The sequence below is a fragment of the Camponotus floridanus genome, unplaced genomic scaffold, assembly GCF_003227725.1.
Source record: "Camponotus floridanus strain SB8 unplaced genomic scaffold, Cflo_v7.5 scaffold4, whole genome shotgun sequence".
In the NCBI taxonomy this organism is placed as follows: domain Eukaryota; kingdom Metazoa; phylum Arthropoda; class Insecta; order Hymenoptera; family Formicidae; genus Camponotus; species Camponotus floridanus.
This window is the reverse complement of record NW_020229547.1, coordinates 119,655-139,560: the sequence shown is the minus strand read 5'-3', so window position 1 is coordinate 139,560 and position 19,906 is coordinate 119,655. Positions and strand designations below refer to the sequence as shown.

General features: G+C 33.2%; 1 protein-coding gene across 2 annotated transcripts in view; it reads left to right on the top strand.

Moving 5' to 3' along the window:
- LOC105257643 (transmembrane and TPR repeat-containing protein 1) overlaps positions 1-19,906 on the top strand; it is a 126,313-nt gene that overhangs the window by 57,300 nt on the left and 49,107 nt on the right. For both annotated transcript variants that reach the window (XM_011268406.3, XM_025411383.1), the window contains exons 3-6: positions 10,979-11,052; positions 13,234-13,365; positions 13,851-13,923; positions 18,540-18,643. In XM_011268406.3, the coding sequence (XP_011266708.3) occupies positions 10,979-11,052; positions 13,234-13,365; positions 13,851-13,923; positions 18,540-18,643 (383 nt within the window). The remainder of the gene's footprint in view (positions 1-10,978; positions 11,053-13,233; positions 13,366-13,850; positions 13,924-18,539; positions 18,644-19,906) is intronic.

Sequence of the window (19,906 nt, the reverse complement as noted above, 5' to 3'; positions counted from 1 at the left end):
GATTTCACAGCTCGATTTCACGCTATTGAACGGGTGTAACGATTTCCATAAAAGGAAGTGTAAGTTAGAGAAATGGCAAGAATTTGAAAAACCCACAAAGACTATGCATTAATACATGTAAGCTCTGTTATTATGTAATTATCTTATCATTTGCTTTGTTTGTGATATTTAACAATAATCTCTTTATTTAGTGCTCCTCTTGTTTTCTTTTGACATTATTTTTATGCATATTATCGTATAGAATGGTACAAGTTATAAGCAAAATACATTATAACAATATATTACTTTTTATTATATCATTGAATTTAATTTGGATCAAATACAGTAATGCGAAAAAGAATATTAATTCAATTAACTCTGTACATATTACGATAATAAGATTAATTGATTCATACAAATGCCGAGATTATATATCATTGTGTTATTAATTATATACTCGAAAAAATATGATTAAGGGCAAAAATGAAACTAATTTATTCACAGTGCGTTACTCATTTTTCGAAGGATATTTGAAAAGAAATTTTAGAATTAATATGCAATGTAGGCCATTTTTCAATACTTCATAAATGAAATATTTCATATAAATGTAATTTCGCCATGAAAGGGAAAATAACTAATAATTTTATAGAAAGATATATTAAAAAGCTTATTTTGAATTCAAGATCTAAGTTTCTGCTTAACGCGGATGCCTTTGAAATCTGCTTAGTCGTATTGTCTTTACTCAAAGCATCCCTTGAATTGAAAAAGAAGAACGAGGTTTTTCCGCTGCGCATATGTATTGTCGAAAGCAAACGGGTGGGCTAAAACAAAATACGTGTTCCGTTTCACGATGTACGGAAGAGAAGCCGCTGGCTCGAAACACTCACGGAAGAGGAGAGAGAAGACCAAGGATAAAGGGAAGGAAGATCGAGCGAGATGCGTCCCGAATGCTTCCTCTTTTCATCTAAAAGAACTAAAGAGCATCAGGGTGCATACCGGAATGTTTTCCAGGTATTGTTGGGAAGAGGGAGAGCGGGGAGATGCATTCCCGTTAAATCATTCGTAAAATCGTAGGTGCCTTCACGGCACAGTGCGATCTTTCTGACGCGAAAACGGAGGCATTTCTCCGTGTGCAACAGTCCGTTCATTTTGGAAAATCAGCAGGATTGCCAGTCACCATGGCGAAGATATCGCTCGCCCGCGAAAAAATAAGAGAAGATTTTTAATATTGCGAGACGCGTGTAAAAGTCTATAATAAATGAACTCTTTTTGTTTTTTCTTTTATATATAGAGATGAAAATTAGAGGGAGCACGATTTAAATATTATTCAAATTTTGCGTTGTTAAATCATTTGTGATATCGTAGATATTTCTACTGCTATTAAAAGACTGGAATTAAGTGATTATATTTTTCGTAATTACTCTTTTTTTTTCAAGCACAGTGAAAACTTTTTTCCCAATATTGATACATGACAAGATACACGTTGAAAATTCTATAATTCTATAATAATTTATAAAACTACAGTATTAAAAACAAAGAAATAAACTGATCTATCGAGGATAGCGCGTAAAATTATATGCGTATTTTTTAAAATTTATAAATTTTAAATCTCTTTCTTTTTTTAACTTTTTCTAGTAAAGCTTTTCTAGTATAGTTTGATGAAACATATCGCTGAAAATTATTGAATATTAGAAATTATGTCCGCATTATTCATTACAATATGAATAGATATTATATGTATGTATATGTAGATATGTAGTAATTATCTACGTATAATTAAATATATGTATAATTATGTATAATTATACATATACCATATATACAGTAAACTCATACTGATATTCTGGGATAATTGTACTTAATACATATAATAGCCTGGTTACTAAATTAAGGAAAGCTCACTCGGTTGGCCTAGATTAACAAAGTAATTCACAGATCCCTATGGATTACCGATTCTAGTGTCTCGGAATTAGCAAAGCCCTTGTAAATTATACATTCCAATGACAATCGACTATCGGAATTGATTGATACATGTATGAAACCTATTGGAATTTTTAATTGTATATGTTACTATCTATCTGCAAATTTATCTGTCACCTATAATCGATATGCTAAAGTGAACACATTCAAATATAAACAATCAAAGCTTTTTTCATTGAAATAAAAAAGAAATAAATAATGATATATTGTAACAATGATGAAGAAGATTGGAAACAAAATTAAGATTTCCTTCCTCGTGAAAGTCAATTTTATCTTTTTGCGGCTTAAAGCAAAGACTGAAAGAGATTATTATATTAAAGAAATTTATCGGAAATTATAGAAGTTTTATATTGCAGAGGGAAATATATTACCTGTACTATACATTATTATCATATCCAAGAACCGATAAAGGTTTGATAAGATAATAATGATAAAAAGAGTACTATGTAAAGCATTGAAATTTCAAGAGGAGTGTAGGATAATTATCTCATCGTACGTTTGAGTCTGTTAATTAAGTACGTTCGGCTTCGTTTTTTTGCGGCAATCAAAAGGGTTCTGGGAGACATATTCATTATCTCGTGGACCATCGATTTCGTCGTTCTTACCCGAGGGAATCCGCGGACGTCGGTCGGCCAAGTCGGCGACGACCTGGAGTTAACAGCGCGAGTTTAAAAGTGATTTATCTCTGATTTATGGAGGAAAGAGCACGGTACGCGGAAGCCGAAAGTTTCTCGGCTTCTCGGCGACGAGGCGGAAAGAATTATCGGTTGGGCACAATGGACAGGCGGTGATATCGTTTACACGTCGAATCCCACGGTCGTCCGTTCTGCAAGAAGACAAAAAGAATGTCGGCTGCCTTCCTCGCCTTTGGCCGGAGAAAAAATATCGCGGCTTCTGCGAGCTCGGCGGATTTTCAGGGCCGAGCTACGCTAGAAACGGAAACGCCGCCGTTGAGATGGTTGTAGCTGAGAATGCAGTTGGATTTCTTTTTATTTTTTTACGGTGAGAGAAGTTTGTAATGAAAAATTTAATTCGCCGAGAAAACGGGGGAGTTATTCGCAACAGAATATTTTCGCTACGGTAAGCATTTTATCTTCTTCCGCACATCACTGTTCATTCTCCGCCGGCCTTTGATATTTCTCGCTTTAAGATATTTTCCTCGTACCTTACGCTAGTCTATCTGCAAATAGTTGGTGTGTGCTTTATATTCCGAAGCTTAATGAGGAACTTGATGCAAATATACCGACGTCAATCTAAGTTCTTGTTGCTCTAACGCGCGGTATAAACGCAATTTATCTAAAAGCACTTACACATTATTGGCAAGATTCCGCCTCGCTACGTTCCTCTTGGCCGCATGCGTTTGCGAAATCCCGCAGTGAAATATTCATGGCGACGGTATTCGCAACTACCAGCAGCGTAATTCCGCGCACGATTCGTAGGACGTCGATTCAAAGTAGAGGAGGTAACCTCGTTTCACGCGGACGAAACTTTTCTCTCCCCGTTTCCAGCGGTGTTCCTCTCTTTGAGCTGACGTCGAAACGTTACAGGAAACGTGTCGCTCCGTTCCCAAAGGAGCTTCGTTCAGAAAATATCTGTAAGTTGGTGACGCGAGCAAAAATATTTGTCAGCGATCGAAGATCGAAGTGCATGCAAAAGTGCCATTTTACACAACATATTTGCAACGTGAACAGTAACAGGACGAAATTGTTTATTAAGTCTAACAATTCGCGCTTTGTCGTTTTATTTGTGAAACAACGCGCGAATGAGTTTCAAATGATTTAGGTACACTTGACTTTTGTCTTTTTTTTATCTCTCTTGTCTCTCTCTCTCTCTTTTTCTCTTCTTTTTCTCTTTTTTTCTCTTCTTTTCTCTTCTCTTTTTTTCTCTCTCCTTCTCTCATCGGTTTAACGCTTGACACAAAAGGGTGTCGCGCTGGCGTATCCCGCTGGCGTGTCCCGCCTTCCCTATTCCGGAAACAGCCGGAAGTAGGAAGGTATCAGCTGGCTGAAGTCTGAAGCTGAGAATTTCAGGTCTTGATTGCACGATTCATGACATTCTCAGAATACGAGCTCAGTATTCTTCGTCCTGCCCGTCCCTTAGCTTGCTCCAGTCCTATTTTCAGTCGCCACGTGATACGGCACGATGATGGATTCTCACATCCGGTGGATCGCTCGTTACGGTCGAAACTCGAATTTACACCAGGATAGAGAACGCTCAGAGGATTATGTCAAGAAGCGTGTAGAGAAACGAGTGTTTCTCTACGTGCGAACATTAGACGCAGACTTTACAATTTATCATTTTCATTGTAGAATCATTTATTTTGCAGCAATCATACTTTAGCAAAACATTCGAAGGAATGTTCATTCATTTTCCACTTTGCAAACTATCTTTTTTATTCACAATCTAAAACATAATTTTTTTTTTAAGAAGTGAGAAGGAAGTTGAATGGAAAAAAAATCATGGGAGCAATGATTTAAAAAAAAATCTGCACACGTTCGGGATGAAAACGCCGATCATATAAAAAATATTCCATTTAAGTCGGATGTAACAAATTAAATTCAACGGAGAAATTAAATTTTTTCTTATTTCCGCAAATAACACATTTTATAAGCTGTTAAAATATATTAAAATAACGTGATATTTAGATAAGAGATTAATTTTCTTTCCTTTTTTCAATTTTGCCTCGAACATTTTCATCTCGTTATTCCATGCTATCAGTTTTACGTTTCTATGATGTGGAAAACTTCACCATTAAACTCTCCGTTGTAGTTGAAGTGCTATCTCTATATATGCATCTTTATAGATATATGTCCTTTGAGAGTAATGTTAAACTTTCACAAGCGTTCTGCAAACAAGATCATAGGATCCTTTTTATTTCCTTGTATTTTCTAATAGACTTTCCAAATATTTGTTTTTTAATGTAACTTATAATTGATTTATAATACGTTATTTGAGTCGCTGTATCAATACAATCATCGTATTAAAAATTATAAAATATTTAATAATTTTAATAATTTTAAATAAACTGAAAATAAACTGAAATTATTGCTTATGACACAATAATATATTTTTCTGCGATACATGTACCATGAATACATTATAATATAATACAGACACGTAAACTGTCATTTTCCTTGAATGAATCATAAAATAAGGCGAACGCGTCCCTTATTTGGCTTTAGAACGTGGATGGAGACACGTGCGGCCAATTGAAGTTCCATTCCACAAAAGTTGCTCCGGCAACTTCCTAGCGACCTCCGCTCCCGGACTCAACTCGAGGAGAACCGCAGGAACCTCTGTGACGGTAATTGGGGACAAATAGAGAAAATACTTTTGATAGTGGCCGCAATGACGATCATCCCAATGTTCCGTACGAGCGGTTAGACGTTTCATTAAAGGATATTGCCGTTGCTCAGAAGGCGGAGAAGAAGAAAGGGGAGAGTGCAAACTTTTTAAGGGTGAATCAGTTGCAGTATGCCGCTTTGATGGTAGGTTTAAGAATCAGTGTGAGAAGATAACCCTTTTTCTCGATCGTTGCTCGAAAAATCTCCGGTAAAATATCGCTAATTATTAGATCATCGATGCGAGTATATTTCGATCAGAAATGTCAAATCATATGAAAGATTTAAATTAAGATTAAATATTTTTTGAAGCGATATTGCCATGATTATTATACATGTAAAGCATTTTATATATCTTTTCGCGATATATCTTTTTATTTTTCTTTTATGATAGAATCATTATCTAAATTATTATTTGGGAAATACTATATATTATACTATACTAAATACTGTATTATACTATAAAATCATGTACTTTACGTTTAAATAAAAAATAAAAATTAATGTGCGCGTCATATTTATTACGATTGTTTAAAATTTCGAACAATTGTATCACTATTTCAAAGTAAAATAAAAATAAAAATATGTTCACTCTCGCAAATAAGAAAAAGCTAGAAGTAAAGTATCTATCTCTTCTTTTCCGTCGTTTCCACTCCGTTATCTGTTTGTGCCGTCAACAACTGATATGGAATACAAACGAGGTTAACAAGGTTGTCAGAATGATGTTCGGAGTATTGTAAATAAAAATATAAAAATGCAAGTTATTGTTATGCTTCGTAACATAATAATAAATGAATTGCTACGTTAATATTATAAGATTTTCTTTATAATACTACTGTTTAGGAATGATACTATCGAGTCTCTTTCATTATCGGTTTGGCGTTTGTCCACTTCGTTAGTCTTTTATAAAGCAAGTTCAGAAAGATTTAACGACGTCGTTGTCGCGAGAAAGAGAAAATGGAGAGCGAACAGTAGTCTGTAAGAAGCTCAGGCTTTATTAAAGCCTCCTATAATATTAAAGAGGTCAGAATATTGCCGGCTTCTCGTACGTGCTTATACTCGCGAATATAACGGCGGTTCCCAGAACATTTAGATTATACCGAAACTGTACATTCTTGTTATATTATGAGATTATATAGAAATATATGGTTACGCATTATTATACACGAGCATATGTGTATATATTTCACTATTATATAAATATATAAGTTTAAAAGAAAAAGTATTCTATATTTTATATTTATATGTATGTAGAAAAATGTGACTATCATAAATAATAATAAAAAAAATTTAATGTAAAAAAAAGAATTATAATTATAATCCAAATTTTCTCAACTCGAGATTGAACATTTTTGGCCCAAATAAAGTTTATGCTGCATAGATTACGAATATACAAGTTTTCAAATGAACTGAATTGAACAGGTGAAACTGAAACTGAACAGGTGAAAAAAGTAGTTTTTAAAAGGATAAAAATTTTTATAAGCATGAAAATATTAAACGACAATCGATTTATCTGGAAGATTACATATTTGTAATCCAGACAAAATAAATTTTATATCAAGCCAAAAATGAAGTCCAATCTCAAATTGGGAAAATTTTTAACAACAAGTAATTTTTAATTACACTTATCTCACACAACAAACACTTATCTCACTTCTCATAATTTAATGTTTATCGTTTTTATTATTATTTTCTAATAAAATGTAATTAAATGTACCACTTTGCAGTTTACAGTATCACAGTTTTAGATCTTGTGACTTCAAGTTTACGGATGATCAATCTATAAATAAAAAGTATTTTCAGACAAGGCTCGTTGTTAGTAGGGATATACATTGCAAACATGTTTACTGCAGTTAACTTGTTACAGCGTAAGGCAATCACGCTACCGTGTACATTTCAAACGAGATGCTCTCTTGAACATCGTTATACTTCACGGCAATGTTTCCTTTCGCGAAAAGCGCCTCGTTCGCGCTTAGGCTGCAGCATGGGAACCAAGTGACCGAGCTGTCGTTTCGTGGTTACGACGTCGTTGCCGTATCAGTGTATATTGCCAGTGAGAGAGACCCGAACCCTCCTATCGGTCTACGTCGGTTCCGCGGAAGGGATGAATTTTGCGAGCGCGCGGAAAGGGACGGACGTGTTCGAGAGGATGGGTTTACCCGCAGAGCTCGGTTTTAGGCCAAATTAAACATGAAGCTGCACGATCGTTCCGGTTCGTAGAGTGTTTCCTTCACAGGAGATTCAACGCCAGGAATTGAGCTTGGCATGCGTCTCTCCTCATACCATCGTACAGTATTTGAACGTTTAATTTTATATCATCGGTAAAATATGTATGCCGCAAAGTCGGAAATATTAACGCTAATCAAAAGAAAAAAGAGAGACAGAGAGAGTGAATTACATCTTCATCTTCATTCGTCTAATACAATTTTACGTTATATATAATATAATGAATGAGAATTATGTAACATGTATGAATATGAGTTAACTGACTTGTAGGGAGCGGGATATGACATTTAAAATAATGATTCGATTTACTTATTTATTTCACAAATCACTTGCGAAATATTTGCGAATCGGCTAATTAATGTTGTTATACTCATTGTGCGCTCTATCAGAATTATCTTCGCTAAATGTATAATCGATTGTGACATTATCCCGTACAGAGAGCTTGTGTTACTCACACTGAAAATTTGACGTATGTTATAGGTCGTGCATGTCATCGTTGATATAACATCACTACTTTTCTCTCCCCTTGTTGCCTGTGGTTTACCGCATTAAATGACGATATTAATTAATTAATTTACGAGAATATTAATATCATACAAACGTAGACGTACGCGTTTAATCCTCTATTGCATACAAAAATAGAACTGAGAGAAACGCAAAAATAAATATTTACTTATAATTTTAGATTATTGTTCGATAATATAATGTTAATATGAAACATATTTAAGTTTGTAAAAATATAGAATTTAATAATATATTATATAACTAATTTAATAATTAATTATATTATTTAAATCTCTTTGAAAAACAAAATATAAAAAATGTAAAGGGTTTTAAAATAATATTATTGATTGAATTTTATATATTGATTGAATTATATATATTTTGGATTTAAATTATATGAATTTAATTATATATACATATATATATATATATATATATATATATAATTTATTATTTTAAAATTATAATTAATTAACAATTTTATAAAATTCTGCATAAAACTTGCATAGATATTCCGTTAATCGGAAATTGGTTATTAATATCTGAATAATAGTCCACGCTTCCAGGAATAAAAAAATATATTTAAATAAAAGAGAATCGAGAGAGGGATAAAACTTGAAAAAAAAAACTTTGAGTTATCTTAAAATAACGAGCAAACTTAAGAAAGTGTAACGCTTCATATAATCAATTAGAACTCCAGAACGAATGAGATGCTAATGGAGTTCGACTAAGTACAAACTAGAGCAAACTGGTGTCGAGTCGAACGAACGCATCAACCTTCACTGGCTCGTATTTACCTATATTGTAAATTCATCGAATTATGTAGTATAATGCAAGTGATTACCGTTATTCTTCTTCACCTTCTTCACCATCTTTTCCATGTCAAGTTTATATTTTAGAAAAAAATATTATCATATAAGTTTCTTAACAGCTTAAGAATAAAAAGCAGTTTACCGACGCTTTGAAAATATAGTTGAAATAAAAATAATTGTTGTAAAATAAATTGAAAAAGATGACATGAATTGAAAAAGAATACACGAAAGTTGAAATTAATAATAAATGATTTTGTCATTTACTTATCTTTTGCATCACTTTGCATTTGCTTCTTCATCGTTCGAAGGCTGAATTATTTGCAAGTTAGGTTAAATGTCTCCCGGAGATTCTTTGTTTTAGCGAATTACCCATTATCCTTCGCCATAAATCTGACAGGTGCTGAAGGAATCTATCGCAAAGTGGTCATCGTAATCTCTGTTATCTTAAGCAGACCCTTCGGTTATGGTTCTTTGCTCACAGCAGAGAGAGCCTGCCTCGGACTCGACTCTCATTCCCCCTGACATTGACGGAGTATTGTTTCCCCGAGCAAGATTTCCTCCGGGTCTACTTGCTACAAGAGCAGCAAGAATGGAGATATGGCAAAAAAGAATGAGATTGTAATGAAATGTCAACTGAGTGTTTATTTTCTGTGAATTTTGTTTGAATGTTCGAGTTCGATATAAAACAATATTTTCAAAGACATTTTAAGTAATAATACTAATAATATTTCTTTTTTTCTTTTTATACAAATCGTTAATTATTTCATATTTTACTTGCGTATTTCACATATTTCATACTTATGTCAAAGTTGAAGAATAAATGCTAATTGTTACTCTTCTCCCTGATACTGTTTTACTATAATTGAATGATTAATTGCATCTGCGCTCTCGCACACCGCTGAAAGCGTATATTCATCAATGTCTTTCGGACATATCTATAATTACAATTCTGAATAATAATTTTAGCGTCGGTTATGAATCATAATGTCGTTTATTTTCAATGCATCTTTGAATTATTTGTCAAGCATATCGGAAAATAATATATTGCTAAATAAGGCATCAACAATTCGCGCTTAATAATTACGATCAATTTAGCTTTATGCTATATCATTATGCGAAAATTATTTTAAATATTTAGATTAAATTATTCAAATATATAATTAATGACGTTTTAATCAATATGGTAATGGATGGTAAATTCAAAATACATTACATACACAAACATATATACGTTAATGACCGAAGTGTTTCGTACATATTATTTCAATAAGATATTCGAAATGCTGAAATGTTTCGATTTAAGAAAAAAAATCTTAACATGTTTCTTCAGAAAGAACTTTACATCGGAAATTCGCTGATTTCTCGCCATTTCTGTCTCGCATTTCTGTTGCCCTGGCAGATTGTATCCCTGCGATTCTCCGTGGAATTAATTCGTTAAGAGGTGGGAGGTTGGCCGTTTCACCGTGATAGACGGGGTTCGTAAATTTTAGAGGTACACCTGGTACTCTAGCCCAGTAGGACGGAAGGAAGGAAGGAAGGAAGAGAGATGAATACGATGGCTAAATCCAGCTTCCGGTAGCAGGTCGGCTTCTCTAGCTGGAGCTGATCCTTGAGAATCTCAGTTATTCACTCGTGTTAGACTGTCGATAACTTGGATACAATCTTAACTCTGCCCACTTTCGTTTCTCTTTCGCACTTTTATGTACTCACTTGTCTTGTTCGTCATCTCGTTCGCTATGAAGATCTTTGGTTTGGCTTCTTCATATATCTTCCGGATCAGTTTTCTCGTTTTACACCACTAAATCCAATATCTGTCGCTTCATATTTTCTCAGAGGATCTAGGCATAGTCTTTGTTACGCTTCTACTTTTTCCTTTTCATTCTTAAGATATAAGAAGCTCAAACGCAATGAATTGCTTTCAAGCACAACTTGTTGAATGAATAACATTTTTGAAAATAAGATGAAGTACACATGCATCTTAAATCGGAGTATATAATATATAAATATACACGCATATATATCCATTAAAAATACAAGTAATTATATTATATTTGGCATTTATATATCGCAGCAATCAGCAATGCTACTGTGACGCTATAACATTATTACTATATCTTATCTCATTTTATGTTGCAGGTGACTGGCATCGTAGGCAGAGCGGACGTTCTAGCGTGCATTTTCTTTTTGCTGTCCTTCCTTGCCTATCACGGGTGAGTATGGCTTAAATTCCTATAATCTTACTTTAGATTAGTTGGCTCTTGATATTTAATTTCTTTTTCATTTACGCAAATACGAACTCACAAACGCTTTATAGATTAAATTTTTATATATACATATCTTTTCACAAAAAATATATATAACAATAACATACATATATATAAATATAAAATTTTAGAGTTATCTAAAAGATAATTTGGCAATTGTGCTGAAAGAGAAAGAGAGAGAGAGAAAAGAAAACTTGCTCTATTTCACGCATACATATCTAATGAGTTACGAAGTTGATCTAGAATACCTTTTGTAAACCCAAGGGAACTTAGAAACTGCGTCTACGTCAAGAATGTCGAGCGACGCTTAACATCGCTAGTCTGACGCCAAAATAGCGACCCCCATTCGTTTTCATGAACATAGAACCTGAAAATTATAAACTAAACTAATTTACTCCACGAACTACTACCATAGCTATGCGGGAGCGTCGTAAATGTGCCCCGGGGGTCGCTCACATCGATCTTCAGTGTTAGAGCTAGAAGAAGAATGACTTTATGCACAAAACAATTTCAATTATGTTTCTGGGAGATTATTCTAGCGATATTCATTTTAATTCAATTGATGTATTCCGTCACTTATACTACTTTTGAAATAAATTTAATTAACTATAGGAAAGCTGCCGCGTTAATACTTAAAACAAATTTCATATATACGACGAAAAATCTGTAAATGAACTCGATTGCAAAAGCTTTAAAAAGCTTTCATGGAGGTCGTGCTCCAACATAAAAGAGCGGTTGCAGAAGACAAGAAGGTAAAACTTCGTCTGTAGGACTAGCGTCAAGCGGCCAATGGCTGGCCAGGAGGGTAAGATGCTTGTCTTCGAACCTGAGAAATTGATTACTCTTGGCTGCCTTTGAGTACTCTTTCTCTTTCGTTTCCTTCCATTTTTACTTCATCGCCCCGTTCTATACTTACCTTTTTTTTTCTAACTAGTGTCTCTTAGATACTCCACCTTCATTTAGTGTCTCTCAACGATTTACGTTGCGCGTTTAAATCCCTTGGTGAATAAGCGACCGATAATTAATTCCAATTATACATTTGGTTTATTCAAGGCGCTCGTCGTTCTTTCGATCATTTTACTTTTCTATAAAATGAATACATTCTCATTTGCTCTCTACTATAGCCGTAGCGAGTTACTATTAATCTTGTTTAGAAAGCTTTGATGTAAATTGTAAGAAACACTTTCATTTTGCCGCGACACTTTAGCCCATTTTTAACTGTGAGTTACCGAGGTCTCAGCGGACAAGATGTCGCTCAGGATTTTAGGAACAACAAGACTAGTTTCACATTGGTCCTGTTGTTCCTAAAATCCCGAGCGACACCTTGTAACGGATCTGTTGCCTGACGTAGATTGATGTACATGCCAACCGACGTAAACGAATAAATCCTACATGTCTTTGAATCTATGTGAGAATTGTTTCTTAATACCAGTATTTATATTCGATCAGAAAAAATATATTAGAAATATTATATAAGTTATATCTGTAGAAATCAATATATTATTTTATTATATAAGTGTATCAATATATTATTATTATATATAATATCTGTAGAAATTAATATATTATTTTATCATTACATAAAGAATTTATGAAATTTTAAATTATTCTATTTATAATAGATTTTGCACAAAATCATATTTATTTTATTATAAAATAATAAAATAAATATGATTTTGTGTAAAATCTATTATAGAATAATTTAAAATTTATTATAAAATTTATTATAAAATAATAAAATAAATATGATTTTGTGCAAAATAAAATTATATGAAAAGATTTTACATTATAATACATTATTTTATATTATAAATACATTAATTTTTGTGGTTTTTTTTTATTTGTGTAAATTATATCTAATCTTTTAATGTATATTTTTTTTAATAATAAGAAGAAATTAACTAAACTAAACTACGCTATTCAAACTACGCTAATCTATATGCAATTATTAATTTCGAGTCTATAATTATTTTATAATTGAATTTATAATATCTTTAGACAAGTCTGAAAATAAAAATAGTCATTGATGTATGTTTTTCAATTCCGTAAAAAATATAATTTAGTTTATGTTTACGAGTACGATGTTTTTTATCTTTTTTAATTTTTAAATTTCTCTTTTTTTTACAGTCAACAGACAGCTTACGTATGGTCCAGTGTTTGTCTGGGTGCCCTGTCGATGTTGGCGAAGGAAACTGGCGTTACTGTTCTGGCACTAAACCTTCTTTACGATCTCTGTCGTTCCTGGCATTCAATCAAGAGGTAAGTGTTTAAGCCCTCAGCGCTGGAGCGTAATGTACCTTCTAGCGCGGAAATGTAAGGTTTGATGTCGCGAAGTAAACTTTAAATTGATATAGTTATCTTGATTTCAATTATACTTATTTGCATTAGAATCAATGTAATTTAAGACATTTGAAATAGTTGGATCTTAGACGAAAAATAATCGTAAAATGAACAAAATTTCTTTGCTTCTCGTCATAAATAACATGGCGGCAGTTGAATTATCATAAATTCTATGTCGCATGTTACAAAGCGGTGAATGTGTTTTTCATAACGGTAGAAAATACGATCAAAATATTTCGGGATGTTCGAATTTTATATTGAAATTAAACTTTTTTCAAATGTTGATGCATTATTTGTCTCATAGTAATATTATACTGGCAAAGTATTTAGCTCATTTAATAATAGGCATATAACTTGTGAAGCGAAAAGAGATTATACCCATGTATTATACATTTATTTTTCAGGTCTATTTTCGAAGCCAAATGGAACGACGATTCCAGATATTTCTCAAGGCGTGCTGCAGCATTACTCGTTTCGGTAAGTTAAAATAAATCTGTGCATTTCTATATATTTATCCATAATAATTAGCGTATTATGTGGTTATATTTTAATCTCTGATCAAACTCGTAATACAAATTAATATATATCATAATAAAAATCATGTGTTTTGAAGCGAGTCCGATGATAAGTTTTATAATAGATTAATTTTAGTATCGACTGTTGATGGCGATCAATAATATTTTTAAAGATTTAAAAATTTTTATTGCGAGAAAAAGAATGATTATATAACAATCCGAAGTATAGACGAGTAGATAATGGCGAAAGAGGATTGAATCCTCTTAACGAACCATGTACATTCGGTCATGCATGAAAACCTCATACAATTTTCAGACGAATGGCAGGAGCGACCGGCTTTATTATTATTGTATTAACGACAATGTCTGCGTTTCTGCTATCCAGGAAATTGTAGAAATGCCCCCATATTTATCCATTTAGATCCACGCACCCTCAACTTATCACATAATTGGATTAATAGAAAAATCAAGTTTCAATAAGTCTCGGCAGCAATTGAATAGTATTCTATCGTGTTTTATTGATTTATCCTTGATTGTGTTATTCACAAGGTTTATTGAATTATATGAAAAGGAGAAAAAACTTCTGATCAAATGTTTGTTGATTATTTGTAATTATATATACGCGTGTTGTGGTAGCATAGCTACTACCAGTATGCTTGGTGTTACTCCTAAAAGAGATTACCTACGTGCTAAGAAAACACGATCGTCGCTCTTCTATAATCCACGGAATTAGCGCGGATCCTCTATTCCGTGTCCGCATCGTTAATTCTTAACGACCGATATCTTTCGTTTTTATCGCTCGACTGTAGTTAGACACCGATGTTTACAGCAGTTTACGTCTTAAGCAAATTTAACGATCGTTGCTATAGATACACTCAACGTCGAGAATTTCTCTTCACGGTCGTGGAAAATAAATAACATTCTCTTGAATTGCTATGTAGCAAGACAAACTGTGTAGCGAGCGAAGCGTGGAATGAAATAGCGGCAGTTTCAAAAGATCAACAGGATGATATATGATTCACATAAATGGGTATTGTATGACGCTCGACAATCGAGAATATGGCACGAGCTTGCCATTGATATCCACAATAATAATCAGCTTTCTGGTAATTAGTTTTGTTAAATAACAGCGACAATTACATGATCAAATTATCTTCCATTCAAGATTCATTTAAATTAGATTGTAAATTAAATATTCGTTAAATACTGAATTGAATATTTAACTTGATAGAAGACTGAATACTTCAAAGAAGCAGAAAATATGCATAATTTAATTTTGATCAAACATTTTATGCGCTTAATTTAAAATCTTCCTTGGTAACTTAATTTTTAAATAAAATTTAAAGTATTTTTAAAAATGATTAAAGCTTTTTAAAAAGCTCTTTTTTCTCGCTCTTTTATAGCAAAATCTATGTAAATATGAAGTATTTTAAATTTAAAAAATTGAGTAAGATGAGAGATAAATTTTATCACGATAGAGAATGTGAATTCCGTATTTTCGGCACGGATTCATCGGAATCACGCTGGTCGATTATTACGACATCATGTAACCTCTAAAAGGAGTTTATGAAGTGCTATTAAATCCTCGGCATTTTACGATCGTCATGCTTAAGAAACAGAGGCTTTTGCGGCGCCGACGCTCATCATCTTTATTATCGTGAATTAATTTAGACGGCATTGTATCAAGCATACCTACTAAACAAGAATGCCTTCAATAAAGATTCGAAAGTGGTATGTTTCATGGTAATTGTTATATTATTGAGTTCGTTAGCAAACAGATATTTTATGATTATTAAGAATATATATGATAATTGAAGAATATATTTAACAACTGTTAGAAAGAATGATAAATAATAATTGTACGATCTTCATTTTTCTATAAAATAAACTTTGAGTAATGCATTAAAATTTTGTAATAGTAGTTTTAAATAATTAGGCAATAAATTAAATTGTATAATTTTTTTCTCGGGTACAGAAATTGCTAAATAACGTAATTCTTACCTTTAAAATATATTGTGTAAGTCAGAGCGACACACGACCCAATCACTTGGTCCAATAAAAGAAATAAAGGTTGCGCATAGAGGATACTTTAACCGAATACGATTCTGAGTTATGCTAATTTATGCCGGCGAACGAGGGAGGCGGGCTTGCACACGACCTACCCTCACACAGTTATCTACATATTACGGATCTCTTTCCACCCCTGTCGTTTCCGAGCTCATAGCACTTACACGTATTCAAGTACGTCGTTTTCAACGATGCTTCACAAATCTTCATCATCAAGAAAGACCACTAATATCCAAGAATAAGTACTATTTCAACCTTAATTCCAAGCATTAAATATCTGTCAAATTTATCAATTCCTCTTTAATTTAGTAATATAAATTTCTTAAATCGAAATAAAAGATTATACTATTGTGAAATAATATTTTGCTGTTGTTTACGAATATATTATACACTTGTACTGATGAAATTAACTTTTAAATAAACAGAAAAATTAATTTAAATTCTAACAAATTATAGTCTTTAAAATACATTTTAAATAATTTGCGAATAAACTTGCTTCAAAATATTTTTCGATTGGTAATGAAACTTATTGCGTTACTGAAATGTTATTGCTCCTACATTGGAGTCAAGGCTAAGTGCTAAAGACGCATCAAACTGCTAACATCGAGGTGACAAACCTAATCAATAGGCCAATCCATTAGCTACATGTGCTGTTTACTGATTGTACAATGCTATGCTCAGTGTTATCTGATTAGCTTAGCGTTTAACTCTCGTTTGTCTCTCTCTTACTCTCCCTTAAGATGTTGTGTTCAAAGATAATATGATCGAAACTGTTATATATCAACGATAAGAAATGCATTATTATAATTGCTTTCTTCGGTTACTTTATCATTATTGAATTAGTCAATAATTAATATTTAATTGCATGTAAGAAGTAAGAAATGCGTTCTCACAGAATCTTAAAAAAATAAAAATTAAAAGAAACTTTAAGAAAGAATAATAAATATTTTCTATTATTATAATTAATCTTGTATAATATTTTTCTTGTATAATATCTTGTACAATATTATCTTTATTATATGTATATCATTTTTTATTTACTATTTAATTTGAATATTATGGGGAAAGAGCTATGGCCATATATCTATTCATGGTTAAATATTTGCAATGTTGAGGAAGGCTGCATTGATATGCGATACGATATTTTCTGCACATCGGATGTTTATCGGAATTGAATTTCCGTCTCGCTCGTCGTGTTCCGCGGGTCAACCGGGATCTCGTGGTGGCGTAATACAATATTCCAAGAGCTTCCCATCGAAGAACAAGACCGACACCGCTGGTGTCGGACGTCTCGACGGGATATACATGGGGCGTTTCGATGACGGCATTACGTATATACGACGTGTTCGTATGATCGCTTTAGGACGAACGCTATCCTAGTCTGTCCGACTTCGATCCTGGAGGATATGAATACCTCGAATGGCAGATATTGTCCGGCTCTCCAACCCTTCCGGAACCACTACGTCTGTCCATCGACAAGAATGTGAGCGAGAGAGGTTCCGACATAGGTACAAAGGCGGAGAGACAGTGAGAGGGCCAGCGATGCTCCCGGATAACTCCGGAATAAGGGATGGAGAGTGGTCTATCGGAGAATGGTACGGACGTCTATTGGGTTAGCGAGCTCTGCGAAGAACGTGACGGAAATGTGAGGACGGACCCGTGTCATCCCCAGCGTGAACGTGACGACGTCTCGACGTGGCGGGGACTACGAAGCGAATACGTTTCCTTCTTTACTATTCAGACTCGCGAATCGCGTTACTTAATTCAACCATTTAAGAAAACGTGACTGTGATACATGTCACGCCCGCTAATAGCATTATTGCGAAACCTATTAGCTTCCCCACTGGATATCTCATGAATTGTAGGTAATTGAAAGAGGAAAAAAATAACAATATCATGAACATGGTAGACATACGTAAGAACGTGAAATTTCGTCTTCGCCATCTTTTATTAACTTCATTTTGATTTATTTCGTTATATTACAGAGAATCGTATAAAAGTTTCTATATTTCTGCGTAAAAACTTTTATGTCTTCATCATATTGCGCAGTGGATCGATAAATTGCAATTTGAGTAGTTGTCTAAAAGTACAGAGTTTCTTACGATTGTTTTGTTTCATTTCGTTCTCTTATCTTTCAAAATGTAAGAATAATTTATAATGCAATTAGGATAAAATACATGAAATGTAAAAGTTGCGAATGGAAATGAGTTCAATGCAAATGCATCTTAATTCAAAATAAATACTTGATTGACATTGCACATTTGTTATATTCACATGATTATATATAAGATATTTATATAATTGAAGTTTCTAACAATTGAAGTTTCTCTTGCTAGCATTTAAAGATATAAAGAAAACAGATTTGTTATACTTGTGTAAGAATAACTTGTGTAATAAATAAAGCTTTTGAATCTACGTTTCACATTGGTATAAAGTACTCTTGAATGTTTCACAAAGAAAAATATTTCTCTGTAACAATATGAAAATTCATCGACTGTTTAATGTTTGCAGTTTGGCATACTTCTTGTGGTGCGGCTTGCTCTGCTTCATGGTACTTTGCCGAACTTCTCCGCACAGGATAATCCAGCTGCTTTTCATCCCTGTTTCCACGTCAGGTGAGTATCTGTATAAATCCTTTATGTTACGCGAGTCGCGACGCGAGGAATCCTATTACAATGTTTCAAAACTCGCAGCGATTGAGAACGACTGGAAACTTTATACCATTGTCCTTCGTTGAGGAGTAACGTATCGCGTATATGTGAGATCAAAGTGTTGGATGACAATGGAAACAAGACGACTTTATCCTTTGATCTGATTCAGCTGGGATTCACCTCTCGCTCGATGTTTTCAGTAGTTGGAAACATTTAAGCGGCAATGTTACTTCGATTGTTTATTTTCACCTCTGTGATGGAATGTTTTCTCAAACCCTCAATTGGATATTCAATTGTTTTCACGAAATTGTCGCATAAAAATAATACGAATATATGAGAAATATTTAATTTTTTGTAATCGTAATGAAGGTAAAGAGAAAATGTCATTTACGCGCGTATTTATATTTATATTTATTTTGTATTTTATTCCGAAAATGAGAGATTATCTTAAAACAAGAGAAGAAAAAATATTAAAAATTCTACTTTATATTCATGCAAAATATTAGATTTAAAATACCTCCTTCTGTAGTTTCCTCTAACTGTGTTACGTCTCAAAGTTGAAGCATCAGTAGACTATCTGTCAGTGAAAGATTTTCAATTCGTGCTTGGGTTAAACCGAGAGTCTCGTCTGTCCAACTTTTCCACTCCAATTGCCTGCTTGCAACAGATTCACACTGTGTCCTGCTGCGCCGATTCGTTCGAATATCGAACGTCAAAGAATCTTCGAGTTCGATGCAACTTTTCGATACAATTTGAAAAATTTCTGAGTTGATTTCATTGAAGATATTGGCAATACTATGATGATATTCACAAGTTTTCATCCACTATCATGTCATATTTTTACTTGGAAATCTTTTTTAGTGTGACACGATATAGGCATTTTGATTTGACGAATATCCATAAAAAATTTCCTAATATATGATTCGATTTGACGGCCCGTTGAACATGTCCAGTAAATCTAATCTCGCTATCTTCCGTGGTTCAACGATATGACCACTGTATCTATTACGTCTCACAAGAAACGGACGTGTTCTGACGTTTCACGTAGATGGAAAATGGAAACGATCACACGATGTGATTCTCTAGACGGAACTCGCCGCTGCATAACTTTTATTCATGACGGAACTTTGAAGTATATTCACTTTATGATTTTTTATTTCTGTATAAGTACAGGACACAGGATGTCTTTTCCTCTACTTACGAAAAATTATCTTAATTACAGAGGTG